Consider the following 15,034-nt stretch of genomic DNA (forward strand, 5'->3'; position numbering starts at 1 on the left):
ACTCATTCCCGGACCCCTGCTTCCTCTCTTCTCTTGCAACCACCCTTCAGCTTTACCGTTGTGAGGATAAAGAGACGTAAAGACCATGAAAATACGGAAATTATAATATTGACGTTTAAAATGATTTGATTCTCATCAAAATTTTAAAAACTAATTTAGAAGTTACCTAGAGGATGCCAATAGGAGATGTGCGAGCCGTGACAGAGAAGATGCATAGATTTGCAGATACAGTTGCAAGCTTACTACACTCTCCTATGTTATCGCAGAATTAATTGAGATCGTGTAAGGTCTTAATTTTCATCCCAGTCGTTCCTAAATTATCAAAAGACGCCAAAGAGATAACACATCATAATCTAACTCTGGGCTGTGGGCGCCATGTAGTTAGATTTATATTGTATTTCCCCCCCTTTATTTTGATCGGTTAACCACCTTTCTCCTCAGCCGAGCCCTTTTCTCACCTCGTGATTAATCTTGGAGCCTCATTGTACTATTCCATTGCATGATGATTATTTTTGTTCCATGCGTTATCTATCACCCTAGTTGGCACGCGATATCTTATAAAGTGAATTTCCCATTGATTGTTTAAAGCCAAAGACCTTTAGGGGTTAATAACAATAATAATGAAAGCGACATAAGCAGTGGCTGAATGGTAGGAAAGAGGGCTAGCTGGCCAAGATTGTCTGCATACTCAAACATATTATCCGAGCTTTTATCTCGACGCTTAAAAATCTTGGGAGTCAGCAGTAGGGAATTACTAAGATTTGAGTTGATTAACATTATTATAGTGAATTCGGCATGGTTGGGCCACTCCTTCAATCCAGCATCCATCACATTTCACAGGTTCGGTCTATTAATTTCCGTCCACTGTCTTGCCTCAATCCCGGTAAAAAAAAGAAAAAGACGTAGACTTTGCCTCTTTCACCAGACAAAGCATTTTTTTTCCAATACCAATCATACCTCAACAATTAATTAATACTTTTAGGTGTTTCTTAAATACTGTGCAAAGCCAATCTACCAAGCGAACTAAGTAAATATTAAATTCTGGTCTTGTACTCGAATTAGTTTCGTTGCTCATCATCTTTGGGGAACGATTATGTTAAAAACAGCTCGACTCAGCGCGCTATATGATCTTATTATATGGGAATACTATGAATCAGCGCATAGATACGAAGCACGCCCAAGTCGCGGTCCTCAAGTAGTCTAATTTCGGCTCTTCACCGCAGAAACCAGAGAGGCCTTAACAAGAACAATACGGTGACAAAGCATTCCTAACCTGTTCCGGATTTGTTAATTTGGGTTCATAATTCTGTCACTCCAAAGTTTCCTCATAAAATCCTGCCTCCAGTCTCTGCTTTTGCTCTCTTGGTCGTGTGGGAGAAAGAGATACATGTGGAGCTTTGCTTCGCGTTCTGTCAATTCCCAACTTGATTTATCTTTTGCAAATTTTGGAACGCGGAAAGCATATTTGCCTTGTTATGCTGTTATAGATAAGATTCCTTTATGATAAAATAAAGGAAAAGAAGAAACCCCTTTTTTTTTCCCTTGGTAAGAAAAGAAGAAGCTTTAAACTATAATGTTCTTCGCTAAAATTTTGTTATCCAATGAACTGAAAGTAAACTTGCATAAAAAGCTCTCCTAGAAAGATTCCTTTGCAAACTTTCACAGCCACACCACAGAAGCAAAGGTTGCACGTTGTCGTCATCCTCAACAGATATTTCAAGTGCTTCATCCTGTCTGCAGGAATCAACTCCTTGGATGTATCCCATATTGAAAAATGGGAAGCAGACTGGTGCTTGGGGACAAAGAATGTGCAAAATCCTACAATAGAAGGCATGATTGCGGGAACGCAAGGGCCTACAATTTGCTCTCTCCTCAGCAGGAAGGACCCAAATGCAAAGAAAAAATGATTGAATTCCTGTGTAGTTGTTGTTTGCTGTGCGTATGCTGCCCTCTATCTGTTGTATGTTGCATCAAGCTTCCTTGCAAAATCTGTCATCAAGCGTTGCGGCGAGCGTGGTACTGGGTTTGCAGTGGATCAAGACATAGGAGTTCTGCAGACTACTCTTCGTTTTCTGACATTGATTCTGATGTTGCATATGGAAAGGTTAAGTCTGGTGTTTGCGGAGATTGAACAGGCATATCCATTTTCGTATTACTAGTGAGCTGCAGCTCGGTCAAGCTCGATCTGAACCCCGAACAACCCTATTCTTCATGTTTTTGTTTTTCTACATTATTTTGTTAGCAGTCAATTTTTTTTTTTTTTGGGGGGCCTGAATCAGCTGTAAATTCAGAACCACCTTTTTCACAAGGCATGTTAATTAATGCTATGGAATATCGGATATCATATCAGAAATATGCAACCTGCTCATGTAATATGAAAAAGTTCTGGTCTTGGCCTCGGATGATCGTTTGAAAGAAGGCATTTTATTTTTAAGTATAAAAAACTTTTAGACAAAGCCACCTATTGCTCGGTAATCAGATGCAGGTGCAAGTGAGAAATTGAGATTCTTGGCTTTTTAGATGGTTTGTTCGTTTTTCAATTGTAAACTGATTAAGCGCAGTGCTCAAAATTTTATTATATGGGGAAACATAGGCAATAGTTCCGTCACTCGGCATCTTCCTGAGCATGAGAAGCTTACAGCAGAAATATGACCGATCTCTTGCAGGATTTCCACCCAGTCATTTGAAGATGTTAAATCAAAAGGCACGAATATCTCTGCAATTCGTATAAAAAAGGATGCATTCAAGTAAATTTTGTTTTACAAACCCAAAAGAAGAAACGAGGATTTGCGTGTGAGATTTGTGGCAGAACGGAAGAAAGGTCACGGAATCTCATGCCGTGAACTGAACATTATTTTGGCTGTTCAAGCTTGGTTACCAAAAAACGGAAAAGAAGTCTTGCTGAATAATAAAGTCTACACGATAGGACAAGCCAGAGTGACGTGAAGGGGCGGCAAAAGGAAGCTTACTTGAGATCAGAATGTTCAATTACAAGTCTCCAACAATAATTGACTGCAAAACTACATGGTTACAGGGAGAAGAAGGAAAGTAGTCAGCTGTAAAGGGCGCCTTTTTTTTGGGGGGGGGGGGGAGATGTTCATGCACCACATGCAGCGCCGCAGCCGGCGGTACATCCGGCTGCATAAGTTTCTGAATCTGCTGCAGAAGTTTTCTCTTTGGAGGCACCATCTGCACAAGACCAGATTATAGCTGACAACGTGGACAAAGTGACCAAATCTATCAATAGTGTTTTAGTTGCATTGCCAAGAAAACCAAGATTTTTCGCATCCAAATCGGTCACCCCTCTCCATTCCCTAACCATCTCTCCCTCCTTTCTTCCTTTCTTTGTTTTTTCCCCCCTTTTCTGTAGAGATCTCTCCCTCCTTACTTCTTTTCCCTCTAGCCTCGCTCCTTCTGGGGTGAGCAGCCCACATCCCACAGCTATAACTTTATAGACCTCAAGTCAATATTTTTCAACAAAAACATTCTCTCTGCTGTTGAATACCTTTTGGCTTTGATTTTTACTTCTTAATTCCGAGAGAGTTCAGGCTCTTTGAATCATTTGAATTATAATATATTAAAAACGAGTACGTACAGATTATATAGAAATATTCAAGAGGTTAAATAGCAAAAATTCAATCTTTTAGAAGGTTAAACTCCATGTGTTATTATCTTTTCGCTAATGGTAAAAGGAAGAGTTTTGACAACCAAAATCATCGGAGAAAAGATGTGTATGATACTCATGTAAGTAGAGTCTTACTCCATATCTCTCTTCCTGGGCTCCTGTTCCAGAATTGGTGGGAGTATACGGATAATATCTATAAAAGCGCAAGCAATGACTATTGGGAGCTAACGTGACCTGCGGTGTGTCAATTTTTGGTGACAGTGGAATCTCTGGTTCCGTGGACGAATGTGGTGAGACCAGTGAACCATTCTATTGGCATTCATGTTTCAATTGAACCAAAGAAACTAACCCAATTTTGGCAGTTATGGGGAGCCTCCAAGGCTGCTTCTTCCCAACAAAAGATCAAAAGCAGAACAAAACACCGCTGCTGGGGCGGTTCCACTTGCTTTGCAGAAAGCTTGATCACTTGTCGGTCCTTTCTGAAAAATTCTTAAGAATTACTACTTTCGGTCTTAATTATAAGACCTTGTTTGTAAATTATAAATGAGTTTTATAATTAAGACCGGAAGTAGTATCATACTAGAAGACTCTTGTACTCTTGTCGTTCTTGATTAATAAAATGGATTATTTTGTTTTTACTCCATACATGACTTCGATTCCTTTCCTGTTCAGCATCACAGACACAAAGCACGCCTCTAGTTTCCATATCCATATGGATTTTCTTAGTGATCCCCCATTATTGGCTCAGACAGACATGAAGAGCTTTTCTTCTGATCTGAAATCAAATATCTTTCTCATGTCAGGCGTGACGTGTCCACGTCATTCGTCATCAATTACGTGTTATTTATAGTCAATGCAGGTTTACTCATCTTTTCCTCAAAGAAAATATCCAAATCAAATCTACACCTCAGAATTGCATTGGACATTAAAATTGATATTCTGAACATATGCGGGTATATACATAGCAGTGCAGTTGTAGTGTACATTGATCACCGTATTATTCATATTATAACTCCGACACACCGCGGAAGTGACTCAACATTGTGTAGCTAAGTTTATCTGTTTTTCTTCTCCTTCACTGGCCCTCTGGGAATTTTGCTGAGATATTTCTTCTCAAACTTTCTATATTTTCTCCTCAGGTCTAGCATGACATCGCCAACAAGATTGTCAATCTCTTGCTCATATCGTTCATACACAAAAGGCAGCGTTTGCACGCATAGACAACCTTGTATTCATCCAGCGCCAAAGAAAACGAAGAAAAGTTATCGCGTAGTACATTTACTTTTTCAGTATAAAATCATGCACACAGAGAAACCAAACAGGGGACAGGTTGGTACCGATGCAAAGCAGATTGACAAATTTGAAGTAGGTTCCAATCACCGACAAGATATAGAGGGAAACAATGATCTGAAAAATGAAAATTATATGACAAATAAAATCTGGGATTCACTTACTGGTGGAGTTTAAAGAAGGAAAATCGTAGGTAATGGTGATACCAGGAAAAAACGTGGTAGGTCTTTTCCATAAGAAATGTAAAGGAATGTTTGAATAAACTGATTTAATCTTCTGTGGCTGATGGAAGCGAGGTTCTGGAAGAAAGAATCCTGTAAAATAATATCTGGGATCTGGGGACCACTCCTGAAGATGAAATAAATATTAGGCAAAATGGGGCTATAGGAAGAGTTCATTTACATGTAAAGTAAAACAGGTACCATTTTAAGATATCTGCAAGTGTGGACCAAATAAAGAGCAGAAGCATCGTGGTTATGGAAATGTGACAGAGGAGGGTCACAAAATTGTATTCAACAGCCTCAAATAGAAACCATATTGCTGTCACCCCAAGCAAAAGAACACCCGACACATTTTTGTTCCTCCATAATAACACGTCAGCCACTGCAAGTGGAGCTGCCCTTTTATCAGAATACTCAAAACTCCAACGATGATTAATGTGAATGTTTCAAGACTTGTAAACATAAAAATGGTACCTTTTCCTCCTCCAAGAACTTCATGTATAGGCCTCTCATGTTGAAACAGTTTTGCCCGTAATGTGGTACTCTCATTGTCAGAATCATTTGCATTGTGCTCCATGATTTCTCTTGAACCGATGTTGTGGTCTTTTGGTTCTGTCCATATTTATACTATGTACTCTTTCGAAAGAAGAGCGGATTCTTATCCTCTGCTGAATACTAAAGTAAGGAATGACTTGGAGGTTAGCCTGAAGATCGCTTAGCACACCCGCCACCACTCGAGAGCATAATCTTTCTCTGGATTAGTCTTCATTCTTCTGCTATGTGCCAACCATGAAAGTGAACAAAGAACACATTTTTTTCACCCCACGTCCACTAGTGATGGAGCATTTCACTGGTTCTCACACTAGTGATTCTACAAATCCATACATTTGGATTTGGACAGATATTTACTTTATTCATTATTTAAGTACAACCAAACAATATTTTATGAATATATTTTAATTTTAATATCTTAGATAAAATATTTTTTTTTATTTTGTCCATCAAAGAATAAGAATTGACTTCTTCTTTAAGCATCAGCGTATATTTTTTTATTTAATTCTTTATAAATGTAAAAGTTATTAATAACTAGCTTGCTGTCTGTGCAAAACATTGCGTGGGTTTCAAAAATTAAAAATAATTACGTACTCATGAAACTAAATATTTCAAATCATAATACTACTAACAAGTCAAATTAATCAAATTGTCTTCTTACTAAAACTATTTAGCAGGAGAAATAGATGACCCTTCAAGTATAACTTTCAATTTGATAAAAGAAGGTGATTAATTATTGTTTTGCCGATGGAAGAGCTAAAGCAAAAAAAAAAAAAAAGGTGTTTTTTGGCGAGGGATTGAATTAAAAGCATGTAAGCTATTTAACTAGTGCTGGAGCTTTGGGCTTAATTTGAAAGCACAACGATTCCCATCCCGGGACAAGATTAACACAGAAACCCAACTTGACATATTCCCCACTTTGAGAACAGGCCCAGGGAGAATCATCAACCATTGCAACGCATCGTAGGCCTTTCATGACGGACTAATTTCCGTAATCATCTGTGGAAGCGTCGAAGGTTAGAATTTCAACTATTTCCATCAATTCTTGAGCCAAGAAAAGCATAAATGAGAATGAAAGTTGGGTGGAGAGATAACAGACTTAATGCCCTCAAGCAAGGTTTTGGATTTAAGCATCGTAGCTTTAAAATAATATGTCAGAAGAATTCTCTCTCAATTAAGGCCTAACTCAGCCAATACTATCGGATACTGAATGATTTTCCACCTTTAAGAAAGTGTAAAGTGTGAAGGGAATGGTTCATGAGCCCTCTATAGAAGAACTTTGCAGCAAATGAACGGATGGACAGATGCCCAAATAAGAAAGGTGTGCATTGTGCAGTTTTGAGGTTTTGTTGGACAGTCATAATTGCCAAAAGGAAAAAAGAAAGGACCAAAAGTCAACATTTCTCTGACGATTGCTGCAAATTGCAAGTACTTGTAGAATCTTCATTCTTCCCCATTTTTCTGAAAGACAAGAGAACCCTCTGTAGCATCAATTACTAACTATTTACATTAATTCACTTTTTGCAGACTGACTGAGAACTTAGAGCCATGCTCTCTTGATTATTACTTTGCTCTCTCTAGTCTCTGCACACCTTCTGCACATTTCATCAACATCAGAAACAAGATGCCATTACTATCTCCGAAACTAACAATAAAGAGAAAACTGGACAAATAAAAAATGAAAAGAGAAAAGAGATGAATGCTGTGAAAAAGAAAAGTTGAGGCGCTTGACTGGGCTAATGCAGATTGATATGTGAGCTGATGATTGTGCAGCACGGTCCAGGACAAAATGGACTAATGTGAGCAATGATAAGTCATCAATGATCAAGTGAGCATGAAGATTCAAAAGTAGGAGGTACCATTATATCAAGGTCCCACAGCTGCAGCTGCATGCATGATGACGACCACTTTAAATTTGACTCAGAATAAGACCAATTTAATGCAGTAAAAAAGAATGATGATGCATGTGAATTCACGCTGATTCTATCTCTCTTTTACTTTTATCAAATCAATTATTGTACAAGTGGATGATCGTCGTTGCTGTTTGACGGGCTTAAAGCATAGTACCCTCTGTTTTCAACTAAATTATGATATGTCCTAGCTACGCGTTTCTAGATATCAAAATTAAGAAAATTGAGAACTAAACAAAATTGGATTGCATACAGCATAGCTATGCTCAAGCATGTTCTTGCTTTTCCATCATCAGAGGAAGAAAGGAAAATAAAAGAAAAAAGGAAGAGAAAACTTTTCCTCTGTTAAGTGGTGTTGGATTTGCCTTGTCTTCCTCTGAGACAAGAGGTCAATTGATAAATGCTGCAAATCTGAACAAAAATTAAACTTTCAAAGATGAGGCGCCGCATTGGATGCGAGAAAGTCGCCACTTTTGTAGTTCTCCTTTAGATAAAAATTTCAGATTCGGAATTTCAAATCTATGCGTCCTTCTTTTTTCTGAAGGAATCTTGAAGTGATAAAATGAAAGCATTTTTACCACACTACTGTGTTGGAGCTCTGAAACATGCCTTGATACGAAAAATCGGTCTTAATTAGTTTTCTTCTTAGAAATAATTTGACATGGCTAATCACACAATGTTCTCCATTTACCTAAGCCTCAAATTTTATAGTGCTGCATCATGACGATTGATGATTATAAGATGGATCTCACAGATCACAAGTTTCTTAGTGCCTGTTGTCTTGATCATTAAGAGAGCATGTGGTGTTATAATAAGAACCATAATTGGAGGAAGTGAACATATATATCACATCAAAATCGCCGAAAGGCACCACCATAGTCCAAAGAGTGGTGGGTGGGTCATCATCCTTGGATGCACAGGAACAGAGAAAACAATAGGGAAAATAAATGGGAAAAGTTTTCTTTATCTCTTGTGCTTGATTATTCATGTCATCACGCTGTTGATAAAGATGGGAGAAACGGGCCCATTAGCAAGACCAGCAAATGATTTTTTTTTTTTCCTGTTTCAAATCATCTCTTTAGCTCCTTAATTCAGAATATACCTTAGTTCCAAGACCACAAGATTCAGAATCCTGTGCTAGAAATAAGTTCTGATGGTTAAATATGCCTTCAAACATTGCTAGCTGGAGAAGATCCAAACAAAGTCGGAGAAGAACGACTACATTATTATTTTGCGCTTCTTGCTACTGATATCTCGTTTTCTGATTCGGTTGGAAAGTTGATTTTCCTTTGTTTTCCCCGCCTTTTGAAAAAACTACGGGGAAAGAATTGAAATCATTGCAGCAAATGAGACATATTAGGCTTCGGCAATTCTAACTGATCTCTTACAATTGGTTTGACCTTCAGGCTCCACCGAAAGGTGAGATATCATGCACTTAGATACTGGCTTTTGAGGCACTAATACTTCTGAAAATCTCTAAAAATAAAAATTAGATCTCATAAAACTCAAGACTCAAGGCCACATTGCTCACAACTCTATCAACAGGGAGGTTTCTAGTAGATCTTACACACTTAAATATATTGGTCGTGACACCTTTTTAAATCCCTCACACCTCTAAACTTGAAACTGAGTTATAATCAATGTAGTAGAAGGACAAAGAAAAAACTCAGAACTTTTGGACATCACATCTAAACAATTTTCTGTTCATTGGTTCAATAAAATGTAGCTTTAAGCGCTAAACTTCTGGACTCAGGTAATTTCGCCCCTTTTTTAAGAAGTGGGCCAAATCTCTATTTGTTTCCCTTCTGATGCTTCCATCCCACGTTTTCAAATCATTTCTATATATTAATTTCCTTATAAATGACATCAGATAGAATTGCTTTACTTTCACCCCTTCTTCACCTTTATTTAATGTTGCGTGTGAAAAAACATTATTTTCACGCAAGTTGGCACTATAAATAGAGGAGGCTGAATCTAAAATACATCAGCAAAGAAGCAGCTCATCATCCCCCTCATTATCACGCTCAAATCTTAAAAGTCTTAGAGATCCTTGGCTGAAAATGAAAGCATCAAGCATTGCTCTGTGCACTTTGGTGCTGCTTCTTGTGGCTGAAGTCCAAGTGTCAATGGCAGTGACATGCAGCCCAGTACAGCTGAGCGCATGTGTGAGTGCAATAACATCTTCGACTCCTCCATCTCAACTATGCTGCTCCAAGATCAAGGAACAGAAACCTTGCCTCTGCCAATATGTCAAGAACCCTAACCTCAAGAAGTTTGTTGACTCTCCTAATGCAAGGAAAGTTGCTAGCACTTGTGGGACCCCCTTCCCAAGCTGCTAAAACTCATAAAGAGACGAGACTTTCTCTGCCTCCATACATTATACGTCTCGATGATGCATAGTGTTATGGCCAGAGATCTGAAGAAGAAGAAGATAATATCATGTTCTGTTTGGTCTGTCATATATACGTTTCGTTAGAAGTAAAACCACTAGTTGTAACCGATGTGATGCTGTGGTCCTGTGTCGTTGCATTTGGTTCCTTGGCGTGGTCTCATCTTACATTACTTGTTGCAAAGTGCTGTATTGTATTTATAATTTAAAGCAGTGTCACGCTATAACTATTTCCTATCATCCTGTCTCTATCTCTCACTTTTTAAGTTTAACCAGAAGCATTCAGAAGCGTTAAAGTTGAGTCACAGCTTTCCAATTCTCGAACTTACAGAAGCGGCCGTCAAGGTTCTGGATGAATACCTAAAACAGAGAACGAGAAATCTGATTTAGATTATCCCAGAATGCAAGTAGATATTGTCAGAATATACAAAGCCCAGGCCATGAAGTGAATAGTAGTCGTTAGAATAGACATGTTACTGGTAATGTTTAGTGTAGTCCACCATGTCAGTAAAAAACAGGCTGTCGTATGTTTTGTTCGAAACGATTATGCACACGACTTAGTTCTCAGCTGACTGATTGATCTTCGATTGCCAAAGTTTTATTTATTGCCCCCGTTCTTCTCTGCCCATCAATATGCTATCGGAGTCGGAGCATCTCTGTAGCGAGGTTGCTTCGATCCAGAGCCTTGTAAGCATGATTTCGCTGATCTGAAGATGGATCGTAACCGATCTTCAATAATGTCGCAACTCGCAAGCTTCATGAACAGGCCCTACGGATTACGGTTCGAGAAATATAGTCACGCCCTCCACGGTGAGCAATGCAGCGAGCTTCCCAAAGATCTTCTATAAAGTTGCAGACTTGTTATTATGTGAAAGTTTTTCAGCCTTGAGCGTGATTGATAAAAAAATGTGAATGCTGTTCTCCAGGAGCCTTTGCAAGAAAATCACAGTTTTTCATGCTGTCCTTTTATTGCCGCACCCGTATTGTCCTTGTCGATTAGCGTGCTCTGGCAGCTCTGCTGACTAAGAACAACCAAAGAAAAGCTCTATTTGATTCATTTTCAGAAAACGGTAAAAAAGTTGTGATACTTCTGCCCCTTTTTCCTCTTATATTTGAGGCTCATATGCATTCGACTTCTATTCGGCCTCTCTTACTGTACCCATTTTTTCCCTTTAAAGTGATCAAATATCAGATAGCCACGTAAATCGTTTAAGCCTGGAGCATTTGCATACGAGATTATTTGATTAGTACAATAAATACAACACATCGAAAATAATTAGACATCAATACTACACAATTAAAATAGTCTCGGGGATTGGCAGGAGCAAGATGGAACTCCATAAGAAAGAAGCTAATAAAGCGGACCGCATACCAATCCATCGACAACAAGACTGACCCCAAAAAAAAAAATGCTAATCACTAATGTTATGATCTCTCGAGTTCCATAATGTTCTCTCTAAATATCTTCATACTTTTTTATGTCAAATCAAAACATGCAAGAAGAAGACTCTGCAGTGAGAATATTGAGAGAACTAACGTGTAGAGCCCTAAGAGTTGGGCTCTGTAACTGAGATGGAAGGCCCAAATCGAGAGCAGACGCAAGCCCGAGTAAGGCGCAGCCAGCGCGTACGGAAACGAGCAGAGTATGTCATTATAACGAAAAACCAATAATATTCCCAGCAAGTAACGAAACGAGCATAGTATATCAATGTTCACTTTTTTGTGTCTTCACAAGAGAATCATCAGAGCACGTGTTCTGTTGACTTAAATTTTACAAACTATTTGGAACCCAGGACAGAGAACTAGCAGTTTCTCGTACTTTGAATGCCCTTGAGCCTCTCCAAAACTTTAGCCATGGAAGGTCTGCTGTCTCTGTGGCGTTGCAAACAGCTACATGCCAAGTCTGCCACTGCACTAATCGTTTGAGTTATCCAGCCGTCTGATTCAAATCCAAGAGCAGGATCTACAAGGCTCCCAAGTTGCCTACCCCGGATTTTATTGACGGCATAATCAGAAAGGCAGGGACGTTCATCCTCCTCACCAAATGCTGGCAGGGATGATATCAGCTCCATCAGCACAACTCCATAGCTATATACATCACTCTTATCAGAAAGATGGCAATGCTCATAATACTCCGGATCGATATAACCTGGAGTCCCATCAGGATCAGTTGTGATATGGGTAACACCTAGTGGGAAGAGGTGTGACAATCCATAGTCTGCCACCTTAGCATTGAAACTGTGGTCAAGCAGAATATTGCTGGTTTTCACATCACGATGTATTATATTACGAGAATGGAGATAAGCCAATGCACTTGCTGTTTGTATTGCAATATTTAATCGGGTATGCCATGGGAGTACACCGGGTTGCAGCAGGGAATCAAGAAGGCACTTGGTAAGATTTCCTTTCGGCACGTATTCTTGCACTAGAAGTAGTTCACTGCTTTGAGAAGAGACGCAGCCATGCAGTTGGACAAGGTTTTCATGGCTCACAGAAGTTAACAATGAGACTTCACTCATGAAATTTTCAACTTTCTCGCTGTGAAGCTGCTCATCATGTAACCTCAGGGCCTTTAACTTGTCTTCGTGTAACTGCTTTATTGCAACAGAATGCCCGTCTTTAAGAATTCCTGTAAAATTGAGGAAAGAAGATTGAGCTAAGTGTAACCTTGTACAATCCATTTCTCTATTTCGTTAAGTTGCCATAGAGAAGAAGCCAGACTATCAACAGCTTAGAACAGACAAATTGTCACATGACTTTCACAGCATGCATAATGTTTTACTAAAGAGGCATAATTAAGAATTGAAAATATCGAAATATTATCCCCACGATCAGCTCATGACAAAATACGATGTCTCAGGCTTCCTATTTGAAAGTTTTAATTGAATCACTTCTATTGGAACTCGTACACAACCAAACTCCGAAATTCTAGTAACCGAACCCTAAATCTTTCAGTTTTGATGTTTCGTACACTTCGTTAAGCCTGCATAGTCACGAAAAGTATTTCTATAGTATAAATCAAAATCTTTTTTCCCCTGTCATGCACAAAATCCCGTTTTGTGATGTACCGATTCATTTAACTGGACAATTTCTGAAATTATAGAAATCACGAATTAAACTTCCCCTCTATAGTTCGTCTTACCATCACTAAAAGAAACCTTGTCCCAATATAGCTGCTCTTTCATTATCCATTATCCAGACAGTATTTCATTTTATTTCCAGCAATCGGTCCTCCACTAATCTGGTCGCACTTTATAATTAGAGGCACATGGCCTTTCTAAATATCTGTTCTCTAAATTTAAGTTCAACATTTTTCTCATCACTTTACCAGCTCTACGCCCTACAACAAACCTCATGAAGAATTGATAACAATCCAATCTGTGCATTTCACCTAATTAAGGTACCAGAGCTTCATATTCTGCAATTATCCTCCAAATCCAAATCCAAATCCACAATCATTGAAGCTCTTAAGTTCACAAAAAGAAAAGAAGATATTAAAAGAAGGAGGTTTCATGCATTTACCGCAAATAGACTCAACACTGTGAGATGAAGAAAGAAACATGATCGATGATGCTAAAAGGTTAAGAGTATTATTAGGCTGTCCAAGTGTGGGTGATGTTCAATTTCACGTGGAAAATCCCGTATTCCATAAAATTAAGTTTAATAATTAATATATAATGAAGTGAAAGTACTTCGCCTTAAAAACTATGGTGGCACGCTCTCTTCATTGCTCATTTGTAACCTCCCCTGTTTTCGAGGCTCACTCCCACTTTCTCAACAAGTACAATTTTAATTAAACCAGATTTCAATCATTACATCATTCACGAATATATGACTCCAGTCCCAACCCTAGCATGCATGAATATGTGAATCAAGTCCAAACCCTGCGTAAATATCAGAAATATTGAAAATTCAGATCCAGGTGATTTTCTTACCAAGGTATACTGTCCCATGTTTTCCTCTCCCAAGCTCTCTGTCGGAGTCAAAATTGTTGGCTGCTATTTTAAGTTCAGAATACTTTAATATTTTACTTCTGTTGCCGTGCCTGCTCAGTACCTCAGATCGAACATGTCTGATCGGTGCTCCAGAAACCACGGGCACCGATTGGACGGGGCTGCAACGGTCGCTTGTTACCTCGACATTCACACTCACTATTTGACTACCCTCTACATCACTTTTCTTAGGAGTCGAAGCATCGTTTTTACCTACACTGGGGACAAAACACTGAGATATAAAGGGGAAGATCGGCATTGGCACCGCTTATGACCAGCACCCCAGCATTTAGCCCGACAATAAATAGACCTGAAGGGATTGTGTTCTATTTGCTCTCAGTTAGTGGGCAGATGAAGAAATCCATCACAAACTCAAATTCACATAAAAATGTTTTTCCTCGGTCCTTACAAAGAAACCCAAGTCATAAACAGGCAAGAAATAGTTGAATCGATACCGACGTTAAGTTAAAGAGTCCCACCTCAGAAACTAGGCGATGTAAGTATTCAATAACACTCCTGTTCTCGTTCTACGAATCAGAAACTCTGATGATCAAGAAGGAACTCTGCAAGAACAAGCGAGAGGAGTTGCAAATCCGAAGCCCAATAATCTGGCTCTGCGTTTAGCAGAAGTTGATGATATTTCTCTTGTGGTATAGGGAGATGACGATATTTGTAAGAGCATTCTCAACCCTTTTTTTCCCCCTTTTGAAGCTAAACACGCCCTTAATGGTGCCGAAACGCGGGAAGGAAGGAAGGAAGAAGCCGCACTGGAAGTGGGAGGAAAAAGGAGCTGAAACCGAAGTCAATCATTAACTAATATCCGGAAAAAAATGTACGCAATTCTACTTCTCCCATATTTTTATCTATTTTTAAAAATTATTTATGCATCCAGTAGATAATTTCTGCAAATAGTATTTAAAAATTTTCATTGTTGAAAATTAAAAGAATAAACATATATTTCTTACAACATAAAACATAAGAAATTATGGTTCGTAACTTGTAAATACTTTTTTAGCCGGACATAACTTATAAATAATATTATGAATTGTTGTAAG

At 38.7% G+C, this 15,034-nt stretch overlaps 2 protein-coding genes and 1 long non-coding RNA gene across 4 annotated transcripts; 1 reads left to right on the forward strand and 2 right to left on the reverse strand.

Moving 5' to 3' along the window:
* Positions 1 to 1,091: 1,091 nt before the first annotated feature.
* LOC114742945 (uncharacterized) lies at positions 1,092 to 2,444 on the forward strand. Its single transcript, XR_003739933.1, has 2 exons — positions 1,092 to 1,254; positions 1,741 to 2,444. It is a non-coding gene; the product is annotated as an uncharacterized LOC114742945 (long non-coding RNA).
* A 2,080-nt stretch (positions 2,445 to 4,524) lies between these two features.
* LOC114742966 (reticulon-like protein B9) lies at positions 4,525 to 5,715 on the reverse strand. Its single transcript, XM_028931196.1, has 5 exons — positions 5,611 to 5,715; positions 5,338 to 5,518; positions 5,122 to 5,263; positions 4,963 to 5,032; positions 4,525 to 4,850 (listed from the first exon to the last, which is right to left on the reverse strand). Exons 1-5 carry the CDS (start codon positions 5,711 to 5,713, stop codon positions 4,681 to 4,683), a joined length of 666 nt encoding a protein of 221 aa, XP_028787029.1. The 5' UTR covers positions 5,714 to 5,715; the 3' UTR covers positions 4,525 to 4,680.
* A 5,545-nt stretch (positions 5,716 to 11,260) lies between these two features.
* LOC114742884 (LEAF RUST 10 DISEASE-RESISTANCE LOCUS RECEPTOR-LIKE PROTEIN KINASE-like 1.2) lies at positions 11,261 to 14,704 on the reverse strand. Of its 2 annotated transcripts, none has more exons than XM_028931110.1 (3): positions 14,459 to 14,704; positions 13,923 to 14,289; positions 11,261 to 12,616 (listed from the first exon to the last, which is right to left on the reverse strand). In XM_028931110.1, the coding sequence occupies exons 2-3, from the start codon at positions 14,236 to 14,238 to the stop codon at positions 11,790 to 11,792; spliced, it is 1,143 nt and encodes a 380-aa protein (XP_028786943.1). In that variant the 5' UTR covers positions 14,239 to 14,289; positions 14,459 to 14,704; the 3' UTR covers positions 11,261 to 11,789. The 2 variants fall into 2 exon arrangements, with proteins under 2 accessions (XP_028786943.1, XP_028786944.1); XM_028931111.1 differs by having other exon boundaries at positions 13,923 to 14,305.
* Between the last annotated feature and the right edge of the window lie 330 nt (positions 14,705 to 15,034).

Source organism: Neltuma alba, unplaced genomic scaffold, assembly GCF_004799145.2.
Source record: "Neltuma alba isolate B1F8T4 unplaced genomic scaffold, ASM479914v2 tig00003893_pilon, whole genome shotgun sequence".
NCBI lineage: Eukaryota > Viridiplantae > Streptophyta > Magnoliopsida > Fabales > Fabaceae > Neltuma > Neltuma alba.

What these genes read in the sequence shown, in the direction of transcription:
- LOC114742884 (XM_028931110.1), bottom strand. Translation starts at nt 14,238, where the DNA reads ATGCCGATCTTCCCCTTTATATCTCAGTGTTTTGTCCCCAGTGTAGGT. An exon ending in ACATGGGACAGTATACCTTG is followed by an intron (nt 12,617 to 13,922) that starts GTAAGAAAATCA and finishes TCAATTTTACAG; the next exon opens with GAATTCTTAAAGACGGGCAT.
- LOC114742966 (XM_028931196.1), bottom strand. Translation starts at nt 5,713, where the DNA reads ATGGAGCACAATGCAAATGATTCTGACAATGAGAGTACCACATTACGG. An exon ending in AGTTCTTGGAGGAGGAAAAG is followed by an intron (nt 5,519 to 5,610) that starts GTACCATTTTTA and finishes CTCCACTTGCAG; the next exon opens with TGGCTGACGTGTTATTATGG. An exon ending in CTTGCAGATATCTTAAAATG is followed by an intron (nt 5,264 to 5,337) that starts GTACCTGTTTTA and finishes TTTCATCTTCAG; the next exon opens with GAGTGGTCCCCAGATCCCAG.